Source organism: Notothenia coriiceps, unplaced genomic scaffold, assembly GCF_000735185.1.
Source record: "Notothenia coriiceps isolate Sejong01 unplaced genomic scaffold, NC01 NC01_scaffold00024667, whole genome shotgun sequence".
NCBI classification, from domain to species: Eukaryota; Metazoa; Chordata; class Actinopteri; order Perciformes; family Nototheniidae; genus Notothenia; species Notothenia coriiceps.
Window position 1 is genome coordinate 2,469,600 of NW_011357368.1, and position 13,975 is coordinate 2,483,574.

Sequence of the window (13,975 nt, forward strand, 5' to 3'; positions counted from 1 at the left end):
GCCGGACAGACAGTAACACAGATGTGGTTGTCAGTAGCAACAGTGTCAAGAACCATCAAAGATTCTCCCCTTTCCACAAACTCTGCATTAGCTCACGTGTTACACAAATTGCTAAGCCTCTGCAAATAACTATGAACAACAACAAAGGACACACACACATATCATTTCTTCATATCTCTTTTTCTATTGCTGTGTGTTCACATATTCAGTTGGTGTTATTGTGCCTGGACTTAAAGGTGGGGTATGTAATTTTGGAGAAACCACCTTCAGACTTCCTTACAGAGCCCCTCCTCCAACACACACGAACGCCCACATGACCAATGAGTGAACGAGATAAGTTTGTGCACAGATGGAAGGCTGACAGGCAGCTAGGCCATCCAGTTATTTTAACCTGGCTGGCTCAGATGATTGGTCGTGCTTTTAACAGCGCTACGGCTTCCACAGATGACATTTTATTGTATATTGTAAATGCTTTGTATTTATTGTCAGTGCATTTAATATATTCATTGCTATCGGGATGTTAAGAGCATTCCATGGAATATAACAAAAAGTGTTTCTGAAATAAATTACATACCCCACCTTTAACCGTCAACACTCAATAGTGGATTTTGATGCTTGCTTCATTTCCTGTGTATGTGTGTGCATGTTTGTCTGTCAAAGAAGCAGAGAAAGAAAGATAAACATGGGAATGGCCGACTGCAAATCTGCAGTTCAGTCTACTCCAATTCATTTTAGTAGGATATAGGATGGCAAGAGGAAGAGGATAATAAGTCCAGAGTTGGAGGTGTGAGAGGGGATCCTTCAGGGAGCAGGAGGCTGTGAGAGAAAGGATTCACATTTCACTGGATGAAAGAGAAAGTGAGGAAACAGAGAAGAGTATTTGTCAGGTGCTAGTAAGTTTCAGAGTGAAGGGAGACAGGAGCGAGCTGAAAGCCTCTCATAAGAGGGATACGAGAGCTGTTACTGCCTGGGATGAATTTTGGAGGACTGGGTGCTTTTTTTTATAATAGGAAGCTTTTGTGTGTGATTGTACATGTTTTCGTGTGTGTATCTTTTTTTCCCAGCTGTTGGGTTGAAGACTATTGAGTAACAGAATCAGTATTTTTGCTATTAGAGGAAACATATTTCCTTGTATCAGCTCCCATAAATGCACCCGCAATAGTAAGGTGTTTAAGCTGTAAACATTTGACTGAATGCTCTAGTGGTTCACTTATAAATTCCAGTAGCTACTCTGACATACTTATTTCATTCAATGGTAAGCTACCGCCAACGAAACCCCACACTTCCTACACACCTTTGACGGTGAAAGCCTGTCAGAAAAGGAGAAGGATACAGCTATTAAAGCTGTTGAAAGGCTTTTCATGTGCCAAAGTCATGCAGTATTGACTGTTATGATACTATCATAACAGAGAGACAAGAACCAATCATACAAAGTCATTAGAGGATAAATAATATGTTTAGTTTAGTTAGCATTCCCTGCTCAAAACACAGCAGGTAAACATGGATCTACTGTCGTGTTGAAGGGACCTCTTAATAGAATGTGCTAAATATACAGCAGAAGGAAGGGTCAGCAATATATGATTAACATATATGAAAATAAGAACTGGTTTTCTCTGCATAAAAGATGTATATATAAAAAGAGTGTTCGTTCTTTGTGATCTCTTTCTTTTTATTATTCCCACCATTTAGGCAGCTGAGCCCTTCCCACCATTCTGTAATTGTGTTATTCCTTGATTAAGGAGATGGAAACTTCCTCTTACTGTCTGTAATTCCTGCCATCTCTCCCTCTTGACCTTCCTCCTACTTGGTCATTACGCCCTGTGTCTCACTTTTTCCTCCTTCCCTCCCTTTCCCTGTCTCTCACGCTCTCCCTTGACATATCTGCTCTCATTTAATCTCCTCTTCTTGCACACTTCCTTCTGTCTGTCCCCTCACATTCGCGGGCACAATAAGCCCCAGAGCAGATTCCCTGCTGCCCTTCTCCACATGCCGCACTCTTCATCATATTGAAGTAGAGAGGCTCACATAGAATCACATTTTGGGGCATGGTGGAATTGATAACGACAGCCTGGGCTCATTCAAGGACAGATACTCATATAAGAGAAATAATATGACTTTGCTTGAGTGTTGACGCAGCAAATTGAACATAAATTGCTCCCTGAACAGCAGCATTTCAGCAAGGAGGTCTTCCCTTATAAACTGATGTGTTGGCTGAGTTCAGATATATATTTGACCGTAAATCTGTTTATATTATGGCATCATCAGTATCAACCAAGCAAGATGTGTTTTTGTTCTTTTCTTATGTTGCTGTTCCTGGAATTCTACTATCTGGTTGTTCTGGGGTTCTGTTTAGCAAAACCAACAGGAGGAGGAAGTTAAACATCAGTGAAAACTGTGTCACTGTGTAAACTGTGTGTAAACTGTGTCACTGTGTTTTTATTCATTCATTATTATTATTATTATTCATTATTCATATTCCCAATATGATAATAGCTCCAAAGGAAATATGGCAATTTGGGCTTTAGACAACTGTCAATCAAATGCAGGTGAATTCTGTGATACAGAAGTTACACAATATGGATCTGAACACAATGTATTTTATTAAGTACAAGAAAGAAAAATAACGCACATTTATTTGTTTGTCCATTTGTATTTGTGTAAACGTTTTTGCTGCTGAACTACCTGCTACATGTTTGCCAATATTCGCTATAACTGGTGAATAAAGAACTCAACATGATCAGTGTTGTATTCACAACCAATTATATTAATCTCCTATGTAGCCTGAACTAAATCGTAGTCTAAGTACGTTGTTCTTTTTGACTGAGCCTTTCCTCTGAGACCTGCCCCCAACACAAGACACTCCATTAGGAACCCATTAAAGTGACAAAGCAGAATATTACTTTTTCACCCAAAACACTTTCAGATGAAATGTTATGACATGCTTGCAGTTTATCATTTAATAAAACATTACACTCAGCAGCACGAAAGGATTTGCTGCAAATCATGCACATAACACCAGGATGCTCTGCCAAGGCAAGGAGATATGAAGGAAAACAACAGCCTCCTAAGGACCTTTGGAGAATACTACACTCCAAACATTTTTGAACTGCCCTCGAGACATAATTGATGTTAAAAGCTGCTCATGAAACACATTTGGTATTTATAAAATAGCTTCTGAACAAATTGAGGGGCGCTGAAAAGGATTTATTTTCATATGGTAATTGCATTGGGATAATTATTCAAATATCTTCATGTTTCATTCTCTGGGCACATTTCAAATTACTTTTATTTAGTACCCACAATTCCTCTGTTTTCTATTATAACATGGTTGGTTAAATTAATGTGGTAAAATGCTAAGTCCCAGGGTGCATTTTGCTAATAGCTTAAGAATATCATTACTGCACTATTAAGGCTTTTCCAAATTGATATTGTAGATTTAAAGGAAGAGCTTGAAGAAATACACTTATTGGCTTTACAGATAGATATGAGGATGGTATTGTATCATCTTCTCTAAATATATTATTAGAATTTAGAAAAACTAACTCCTAGAATGATGTTTGATCCAAGAAATTGTGCATTCTTATTTACTTCCAACTTGTTATCATCTTACCACACAGTGGATCTTCACCCATCAAAACCTGTGGGGTCAAATAACAACAACTCTCTCAGCTTCTCACAGTTAAAGTAACATTTAATTAACATGGCCACTTATAATCTCTCATTATCTCTGTGCACAGAATATAAACATCCTCCCCGCCACAGCAGGCTGGTGAAGAGTGTCAGTAAAGATAAGAACATACTGGAGGTGGAACAATTCACACAGTACTAAAACCTATTATAGAGATATAAATGCAGCGTGTTGTCAGGGGACACGTATTTTATCACCGTTCAGTTTCCTGATAGGTGCTGTCCCACAGCTCTCCATCTTCCTAAGTGCTTTGATTCCAGAGAAAACTATGGCGCTGAAGTGTCCATGCTCAGGCCATTTTCAAGCTGTAATGCTTGCAGACACCTGTCCCTGGTTTGTCATGGAGCGCGGAAAATTGGCCATTTTTCACTCTGCATACAGAAGTGATGTGTTCATTCTTCTGATCTCCACTGTGAAAATGACATTCACGGTCTAACAAAAGCCTGTTTCTCCTCGGTTTAGTCTCTCAGGCTGCAGCTCGAGTCCTCCTTACACCAAGTAATAACAGTCAAACATTTATTTGGAATGGCCAGCCAAGTACATTCAGCATTCTTTCATTACAATATGAATTCACGAGTCGTCTTGAGATTGCCGACAGTTAGCGAGGGCGACCCAGCGCTAGCTCCACAATCGCCTAGTCCATTACTTCTATCTAACTGCAGGGTATTTATAGGGCACCTTGAATTGGGGTCTTGAGGCAGGTGATGCGGGGGCTGTCCTGGCTCGTGGTGATTAATGCTTGAATACGCAAGCTTTATCACAAGTCCAGCAGCCTTGGGAACAGAGAATGTCACTGCAATTAAAGGCCGTTGGCAGATTTAAGAAAAGGGAGGCCGTGGCTATCTACAGATCGCAGACGGAGTTGGGGAACACGGGCGGAGCGGTGAAGGCTACTGTACAGCGCCTTTTCATTCCTTAATCACCTCCACTACTCATTAGGCACTTCTTTTGTTCCAGCCACCGTCTTTTTCCTGCGCCGTGCCAGCAGATAAAATTTGGCATGCTCAGAAAAAGTGAAGAGCTCGGAGTACCCCATTAACCTGCGACAGAGAAAAAGATAGAAAATGAGGAGGGAAAAGAAGAGGTGACGTTGGAGTGGTGGAGTCAGTCAGCTGAGGAAGAAGAAAGGGCTCGAGGGAGAAGGGTGGTGACGGGAATGTGAGAAATTGCGCGGCCATGTAGAGACAAGTAATTCATCTCGATCGCCCCGTTAAGACTGTTGGAACATTCAACCAGGAGAGCATTACAATGTGGGAAGTTTTATATCATAATCCTACACAGTGCAGCTCATTAAAGCTGTAACTGCTTGAATTATCTCGGCAATCATCTCCGTAAACCTGTGAATTTCAACGTTGGTGTGGTAACTGGATGTAAATTGGTGGTTTTACTCAATCGTTTAACTTGCTAGAGCGTAACGGTTCTCTTCCTGCTACCTTCAAGTGAAGGTATCAAGGTTTTCAGAAGATGAAGTCTATTATTATTTTGCCTAATGGAGAGTAAAGTCATCCTGAGTGGTTGGACTTGTCAGAGCCTTTCAGAAGGATAAAGCAAAGATGAATGTTGTGCTTGTGTGTTTCCCGACAGAACCATAACAGCTTACTGGCTTTGTAATAATGGCTGCATCACTGATCTTACAGTGATGATGATACATTTACAGAGAAATACATCAAGACATTTCAACTGCTGTCAGTTCATCCTTTAGAGACAGACATATGGGACTTTGTAGATAAATGCTAATACTTCCTAACTTTCAATAAGCCACTGTTCATTGTAATGTGCAACGGCAAACATAAATGATAAATGAGACCTATTTTGAGTGACACTCACAGTAACACCAACAACAACAATCAAACTAAGGCAGAGTTTAAAAGTCTCATAATCCCAAATATTTCCCTCCCTTCAAGGATTACCATCCGCCCGACTACAAACTGTTTGAATGTCCTTTTAAAGCACAATGAAGTCTGCAGTTTGACTTCCTTTCAACTCAGTGAGGTAAAGGAGACTTTGCTGCCTCTCTTTCTTTGAGGGAATAGTTTATTCTGGGAGACCTCTCACTGACGGGATTCGGTGTTTACTCCCCACTGAGTAACAACAGGGCGCTCCTGTTGACAAAGGCTGAGTCCTCCATGTAAGTTTTGCTGCAATATTGTAAAGGTTAGCATCAGACTCCCACGGGAGGGTCACTGGGGACACATTTTAGTGTGAACATATACACGACAGTTTCTAAGATAACCTTAAACCTAGTATGGAAGACGATAGTCAGGGTCACTGAAGACACTCAGTTGTGTAACTTCTTCATAGTCAGAGAACAAACTGCTGATCAGGGGCACATTTTAAAGTAACCATACACAAAAGTTTCTAAAATAACGTTAGACTTAGTATGGCATTTCTGTACTGAAATGTCTTATTTGTTCGTAAAACTTATTTTAAAGAGCTGTTTAGAGCAACTGCCAATTTGTTTCAGCCCCCCCTTTCTGCTGGAGAGTGGTTTCGATGAACAGCAGTTGTTTTAGTCCGTGGGCCAAATCATTATTTATTAAATCACACCCGAATTATTACCTGTTCCCTGAGTTGTATGCCCGGCTGGTTTAACCGTGTATTATTGATGAAAGAAATTGATGGAGTTTGATGGGAGGAAAATGGAATCAAGCCATAAGGTGTGATAAATTCTCATCAGTGTTTAAAAAGACATAACAAATACAATTCTGCTGCAGTGCAGTTCATTGCTTTCTTATGAACGCAATACAGCCGGCAAGATTATAACAACCAATACCTTCACTGCTATTGTGTGTGTAAAACTTTCCACAGAAAAAAACTAAACAACTAAATGTGAGGAAACGGTTTGAAAGGCTGACGAAAGCAATGTGGACATTTAAATATTCTACACGGAACATTCAAACAGCTGAACATGTCGATGTTAAAATGTTATTCCGTTCTCTGGGATTTCAATTAAAATAGTGGAAAGATGGCCAATCTCACCATACCAACCTGCTGTATTTCCAAATTTCTGATTTTAATTACACGGCATCGTTTTAGGTTCTGCAAAACATACTGATTATCTCATTTTATGCCAAAATATAAACTGTGTGGCCCACAGCCACACTTGCAGTTAGAAGATAGGCAAGCTTGTGTCTTTGTCAGATAAGAATGCTGGTTGCGCGAGAGGAAATGAACGGACAGAGAAGCTGGAAGCGGAGAGGAAATTATCCTCTTATCTCAAATCCTTAATAGATCTCTTCGAACATGGTTTGAAGAAGAAGTGAAAGTAGAGGTTTACAGAAAGCTTCACTCACATTCAAGGTGTAGCCTAGCACCGTATAGCAAATGCTGAGAGCCAGAGATTACATTTATGATTGTTTCTATAACTCCTCTATACTTTCTTCCCCTGATACCTCATCCAGTGTATTCGTGCCTCCCACTGTGTGTCTATCTCCTCGCTGTGCCACTGTCTGCATGTGACTTTGACTTTAGTGAGCTGAGATAAAGACCAAAAGATCAATATGAGGCTATTGGAGCAAAGATATTCAGTGTGTTGAAGGGAGATTGATTCAGGAGCTTTGACGGTGACTCAGACAACATTACAATGACCTGCTTGATAACTCAGTGTGAACGAAAAGCATTGCTGTCCACAAATACACAACACTGCACGAATCAGTACTAAGTCTAAAAAACTGAAACGATAATAAGATCAGCAGCCTGTCCAGACCTCTAACTCTGGGGACTGATTGCAGGCCAGCCAGTGATAATGATTTCCTGCTTCTTGTTATATAGACAAACACACACCCTTCCCTTATTCTGACTCCTTAAATCTGCCCTTATGTATTCACATTATGATTTTGCTTGTTTCTGTGATTAGTACCAACATTAGTGGGAACTCTCTCATAATGAAACGTTGCATGCTTATTCTTTTGCTTACTTACCCAGCCAATTTCTTAATGTTGGGCAATTGATTCTTACAAATAAGTTACTGAACCAGTTGTAATGTCAACTTACATGATACAATGACACATGAATCCATGTGAATGTGAATTTTCGTTTATTTTTGGTTAAATAGGCTTGTGGAGTTTGTGGGAGAAACACTTCCTCTGGAGGTAACAAATGGACTTTAGCCTTTGCAGACCGTTTACATGCACAACAACACAGGGTAGGAAAAAACAAACAAAACCCCCTATAATGCCTTTGGGTTGACCTAATTATAATGTAAATAAAGAAATTATAATAATGAAGGTCCTCATATTTTGGTTTGAACCTATTTTGATTGCATCCTCCTTACTCCCCCCACCCCCCATATCGCTTTTCCTCTCCATCCACATCAAGCAACCATCAAGGCTCACTTTTTCCTTTGCATTTATTCCGACACACATTTCCCTTGGTAAGTTTCTGAATGTTAGTGAAGGCCTGTCATGGGTACGGTGTGAGGAACATAAAACATGTTCATGAGTCTACTGGGCAGCAGCAGCTTGAAGCCAGCAGATAAGTACACCCTGTGAATTTTAACATTATTCAAAAAACTGTGTTGCTGGTGCCATAGGCTGCGCCCTGGGCAAGTTGGAACAAGTATAGATTGGCAAAATGTAATCCACAGTTATTAAAAAAAACATGCCCTCTTGCCAATCATTGTTGCTGGGCACAGGCTGCCAGGCTGTTATTTGTGTCAGCATAAGGTTAGATTTATCACTTCATAATGACAACAACACCCCAAGACCGGGAGCTCTTCAACCAGGCACATCTGTGCAAAGAATACTGCAAATAAATCAAACTATAGCAGCGGCTTATTCTGTGGGTGGTGGACTGATGGAAAATGGAACAGGATGAGGAAGAGGAGCAGAGGTTGAAGAGTGAAGTCAAAGAGATGTAGTTGGCTGGAATTTGAATGTAACTGTGTGTGAGGAAAACATCATCTTAAAAGCCGTTAAAGAAAATTGCCAGACTAATTCTCTTTTAAAAAGTTACACTTTTGAGAATTGTACTTACTAAGGAAGCGGACTTCAGTGCACATGCTGAAGTGACAAAATCATTTTTAGGAAGAACTCTTATGTGAGCTGACCTGGAGCAATGCATTTAATAATCATTCACAACACACCACTGGGGAGGCTAGCCAAACCTTATTTTTTAGAAGTAACTGAACCCCACCAGGAATCATATCACACTTTGGTCATAAAAATGCTAATATTTATATTCAGCAGTCTCTCAAAGTAGTGACTGTGTGTGTGCCTTCATGTGTTTAGGCTGGGATGCTTTTGCTACACACTCTCCTCGGAGACAGTAGCTGTGTTGATGAATAGAAACCGAGGAGTTAGGAGAGTACAGTGTAACGAGAGAGGAATACAAGTTCATGATGTACGTATTGAGAGGGATGTGTGGCGTGCTGAATTAATCATTTTGTTTCCTCGTGCGTTCTGTGAGGAAAACTAATGAGCAGTTTAACATGTTATTCATTATCATGAGGTTTGGGCGTACACAGGGAGTTGCTCTCCTTCTCATTTAGCTATTGCTGTCTCCATAGTCATTTTAAATAACTGTTAGTAGGACATCTCCAGTTGCCCTTTTAAATGCGTTCACAAGCATTAGTCAAAAATTACTATATTAATTTGTCATTTGCTTTCTCTTTCTAATTGTTTGAAATGTGGTAGTATTTCCAAACACTCTTGTTACAAATGCTTTAGCTCAAATCTTATTTCTAAGAATGCAAAAAAAAAATTCCACTATCTGTCTAAATGTGTTATCTTTCCAAATCTCTCCGTGAGTTGTCAGTGTACCGAAAATGCATTTGGGTTGACCTAATTATAATGTAAATAAAGCAATTCAAGTAATTGAAGGTCCTCATATTTTAGTTTGAACCTATTTGATTAATAATAAACAAAATAAACAACAATAAACAATAAACAACAATAAATAATAAACAAAATGTGTAGCTCAAGCTCCATATCATTTTTTCTCGGTTCTCTGGGTATTTAACCTAGTTTTTTGTCATTTGTTTCCCTCTCAGACCCCTCTTCCCACCCGAGGCAGAAATCTCCGGCCACTGACCTCTGCTACAAGACTGAAATCAGCAGTCTGATGGACTTTAACTCCCCGGACGCTTCTCTGGACAAAGGTAAGACCTGAATATCCCTGCTCAGACACTGCTGCTTGACTTTTAAGTTTCCCGCAGTGCCACAATAGGACGATGCTGTGGCATGCAGGGGCGGCATTCATGACAATCCAAAAATGCACATGCAAAAACACAGAATAGTCACACACACACATGTGAATTCACAATACACACAAGAGCTAAGAGAATTATCTCTCTATCACTTCCTCCCCCTCCTCAGTATTTGCTGCTTGCACCTGTTGAAGAACAATGGCCATCCATTACATGTGTTTGTCTAGCTAACGATGACTGCCTGTGATCCCTGTAGCGTCTAGCTGCTAATGAGCCAAGAGAGTTATGAGTTACTAAGTTATGTGGAGTTTGTATTCTTTCAAATCTGAACTCAAAATGCATTGTATTTTGTTATGTTACTCAATCTGGTGTCAGTAAGTGTGAAGTTTATATAACCCCTAAAACATGTTGAAAAGTAGAAAATTGCTGATAAATCCAATACTGTGATTGCACCTACATGTATAAGCAACGAGTTAACATTTTGCTATTTGATTTTTACATGTTATTCAAATGTTCCATCAAAACTTCTTGCTGTGATGTAATACATTACCATTTATTAACTGTTAAGGCTACATTATCAACCACAATGCAAGGCTGTCAATTTGGGGGACTAAAGTTTATAAATGTGTTTTAATGATAAATGAATGCACACATTTTACCATTATTTTAGGTTGACAATAGGTTGATAATAATGAACCTTTAGGTCTGTTGCACCAGATGTTCACATTTTTTCCATTAAAAAAAGATGCAGATTAATTAGAAAAACTATACAAACTTCAGTTAGCTCATTCAGTGTTTCATGGCTTGCAGTTAGTGGAGACATCCTCATGGTTCTAATGAGGACAATCTAAAAAAAATTTGGATTTACATTTTATGCATTTCTAGCTCCTAGTCCTCCTGTAAATATGATGCTGCAATATGGCTCGGTCTACAGTAAATACCATCATGCTCCATCTGTGTTTACAGTTCTGCTGTTAGTCACTCGCGGCACATTAACCATCCCCTAAAAGCAGCTTATAAACTTTAAAAGTCTCTATTTATTCCAAGAAACTCTCTAACTGGTCAGACGGGCCTCGTGTCTGCAGACAAACACAGTTGCAGTCGTTTATCTGGAGTCTGTTTCCATGTTTCAGCCCTTTTTATGACAACAGCTTCTTTCAAGCTGTTGGATCCTTGTAGAGAGAAGCAAAGTAGCAAACCATGTCACCGGTACAGACACTTCTCTTGGATTGTGGATCCTTTCAGGCTGCCAGCTGCAGTATGGATCTCTGGTGTCCCCCAAGGAGCCCCCAGGGGCCCTTTCCTCATTACAGTGTCCTGCTTAGGGGTCTATTTGGCTGCCAGTTTTCTATCCTATTAGCATCTGTCGATGTTGCAATGATACTGAGAGAGCTCACAAGCCATTGTTCAAGGAAAAGAGAAGAAATATTGCTGGCAATCTGGTTTCCTTGGGATGTTAGTAACATTACAGCTCTGCAGATCAGAACAACAGATGGTAACTGTTTGGTTCTAAGTACATCAAGTCAACTACTGTGCTTCATTATAATTTGAGGTTGAGTGTTTTCATTTAAGGGATTTTTTTAAACACAGTTTAGGGGGAAATATTGTAGTCTTTACTATACTATATTAATCTGACAGTTACTGCTCATTTCAGGTTATGGAATAAACTGCCAAACACTTTATCAAGCTATTAAAATTCAATACATCGCTATTATACATATAACACTCTCAATAAAACCATCTTGCAAAATAAGTACTTTTACTTATTGATTGAATAATTTAACATACATTTACTGCAAATACTTTGGATTTTATATGAAATTGGGAATACACAACTTTTTTCTTGTATTTGTCTGTTAAGTAAAATATCTTAATGAAACTACAGAACATGATGAAACAATTTAACTTGTGGTAGTCATTATAAAGTCAAAGAGCAGGTTAGTTATATGCATATGTGTAAGTTAAAATGTTTGCACACGTACGCGCTCTCCTTCAGCATGAACCAGCTGGTGCATTATGTCCAAGTTCGTTTCCTGGGTGCTGTAGAAGTGCAGACTCAGAAAAGCACGTACACGCTCACCCCCAACCCCTGCAGCCAAGGCCACGAATATAACCTAAAGTTTCATCCGAGTGAGAACAGGGCGCTGAGGGGCATTATCAGCAAATTCATCTCAGGTCTGCAGAAGGAGAGAGACAGGGAGGCAGAGGGGAAACAAACCTCAGCAGTGAGCTCTGTATCATTATGGAGACAGGTGCTGCTTCTGCACATTAACTGCCAATGATATCTGGGTGAAGCTTGGCATGTGGGCTGGTTTAAATAGGAAGGTCAGTGCAGAGAAGTCATACAAGGCATCCAGAAAGGATGGAAGGAGACAGAGGAGCTGAGAGCAACATTTTTGGGGGAAATAGAAAGGCAGAGGTGAGTTTGCCTCAGGACATACAGTAGTTTTGTCTGTGAATGTATTGTGATTAATGAGAGAAAAACCATATAGCGAAGAGGGTAGGAGAGAAATACCACCATGAACAAAAGAACAATAAAAATAGGGAGAATGTGAAGGTGGGTGTGGGTGTGGGTGCATGTGTGGAAGTCTCTCTGCTGAGTGCTTCCATTTTTCTCCTGCGCTGACACTTTCCAGAACACCTGCCCTCACCGAAGCCCTCGTATAGCCATTAGGATGGTGGCACTTAAATGCCTCCAGCAACAATAACAAGGCCTCTGCACCATAATTTGCTCACTCCAGAAATAGCTTTTTTAGAAATGCTCAGACAGTAGCTGTAGTTTAATGTGACTCATATTATTTAGATATGCAAGACGCAATAACTGGACATTGTTTGTATCATCACCTTCAAAATCAGATCGGGAGTATTGACAAAAGACAGGAAAATAAAACCTAATGCAGATTTTAGATCACAGTGGGCATCATCAGAAACATGGACATAGACATGATTTTACACTGAGGATCCACAAACATGCGATCAGAAAGGGTTGACTGTGCGCCTGTCTGCCTATTTCCTCTGGCCTTTTTATTAAAGACCACTGAGACGTTGAAATGTACAAAAGTGGAGCAGTGCGGCAGTCTTGTTATCTGCCTTCATGCTCTTACTGCTTCATTAAAGGAGGCTGTCGACTAGTGGAGCTCAAAGGTCACAGACAAGGCAAAAAGCGAACACTTCAAGGGGTCTAGTTTTAGGAGTTCATTTGAGCTTTTGGAGTAATGAAACTAAACATTACTGGTGTGTGTGGTGGCTGTAGATAGAACATCAGATAAACTACTAGTCTAGCAGGAAGGGCCCTCAGATTTTTGAAATACCCCTACCCGAGGTAGAGCAAATGACAACAATGATTTTTGATCTTTAGGGTCCCCCATTAATGAAATTGATTGTTGTGAAATTTTATTTTGGGGGGAAAAAAATGTTTTTGGTTGTTCTTTAGAACTACCCAACCCCTGAAAAAGAGCCAAGTTAGACCAGGCCGAATATGGGAAAGGTGACTAAAGAAATACTGAATTATAGTTCTGTAAACTTAACTTTAGACAAGTAGTTTGTACAGAATAGGAAAGACAACAGCATTCACCAAACTCAAGACCCATCTCAGCGAGCTCAAAGATCTGGCTCATTTTGGACTCTCTGCCAGCTTGGAAGAGTCTTTGCCAGTCGCAAGAGAATTTGCGCTTCTGCTATATGTAAAAAAGGAAATTGGACTGATGTGCACAAACTTGGATGAACTGAGGCTCATAATTGCATCAACAACAGATGCAGCCTCGGAAAATCTGCCGCCAACAGAGGATGCATTTCAACAACATGTAAAGAGCAATGTTTCAGACAGCGATATGGTGTCACAGCCCGAACCCAAACCCTTGTTATGGAGTCCTGTTGGCAAGGGGTGGATTGTCAGAGATGGGGCCATTCAACCAGTGCTATTTACAAAACCCCCAGCACCTACAGAAGTGAGAGACATTACTCACTTGTATTGCAAAGATGCAAAGTGTGGAGAGAGTGGAAAGTGCCAGTGCCTCTCTGTTGGCCTTCCCTGTACGGAGTTCTGCACCTGCTGTGCAGAATGTCAACATGTGTCCCCTAACGTTTCTGAGGAACCTGACATTTAACATTATATTCTAGTATCTATATACTTGACCTCTCAC

At 40.1% G+C, this 13,975-nt stretch overlaps 1 protein-coding gene across 1 annotated transcript in view; it reads left to right on the plus strand.

The window, feature by feature from the left end:
- LOC104955408 (uncharacterized) overlaps positions 1-11,158 on the plus strand; it is a 154,957-nt gene extending 143,799 nt beyond the window's left edge. Inside the window, exons 4-5 of the mRNA XM_010782735.1 lie at positions 9,678-9,785; positions 11,079-11,158. Of these exons, the coding sequence (XP_010781037.1) occupies positions 9,678-9,785; positions 11,079-11,158 (188 nt within the window). The remainder of the gene's footprint in view (positions 1-9,677; positions 9,786-11,078) is intronic.
- The last annotated feature ends 2,817 nt before the right edge of the window (positions 11,159-13,975 follow it).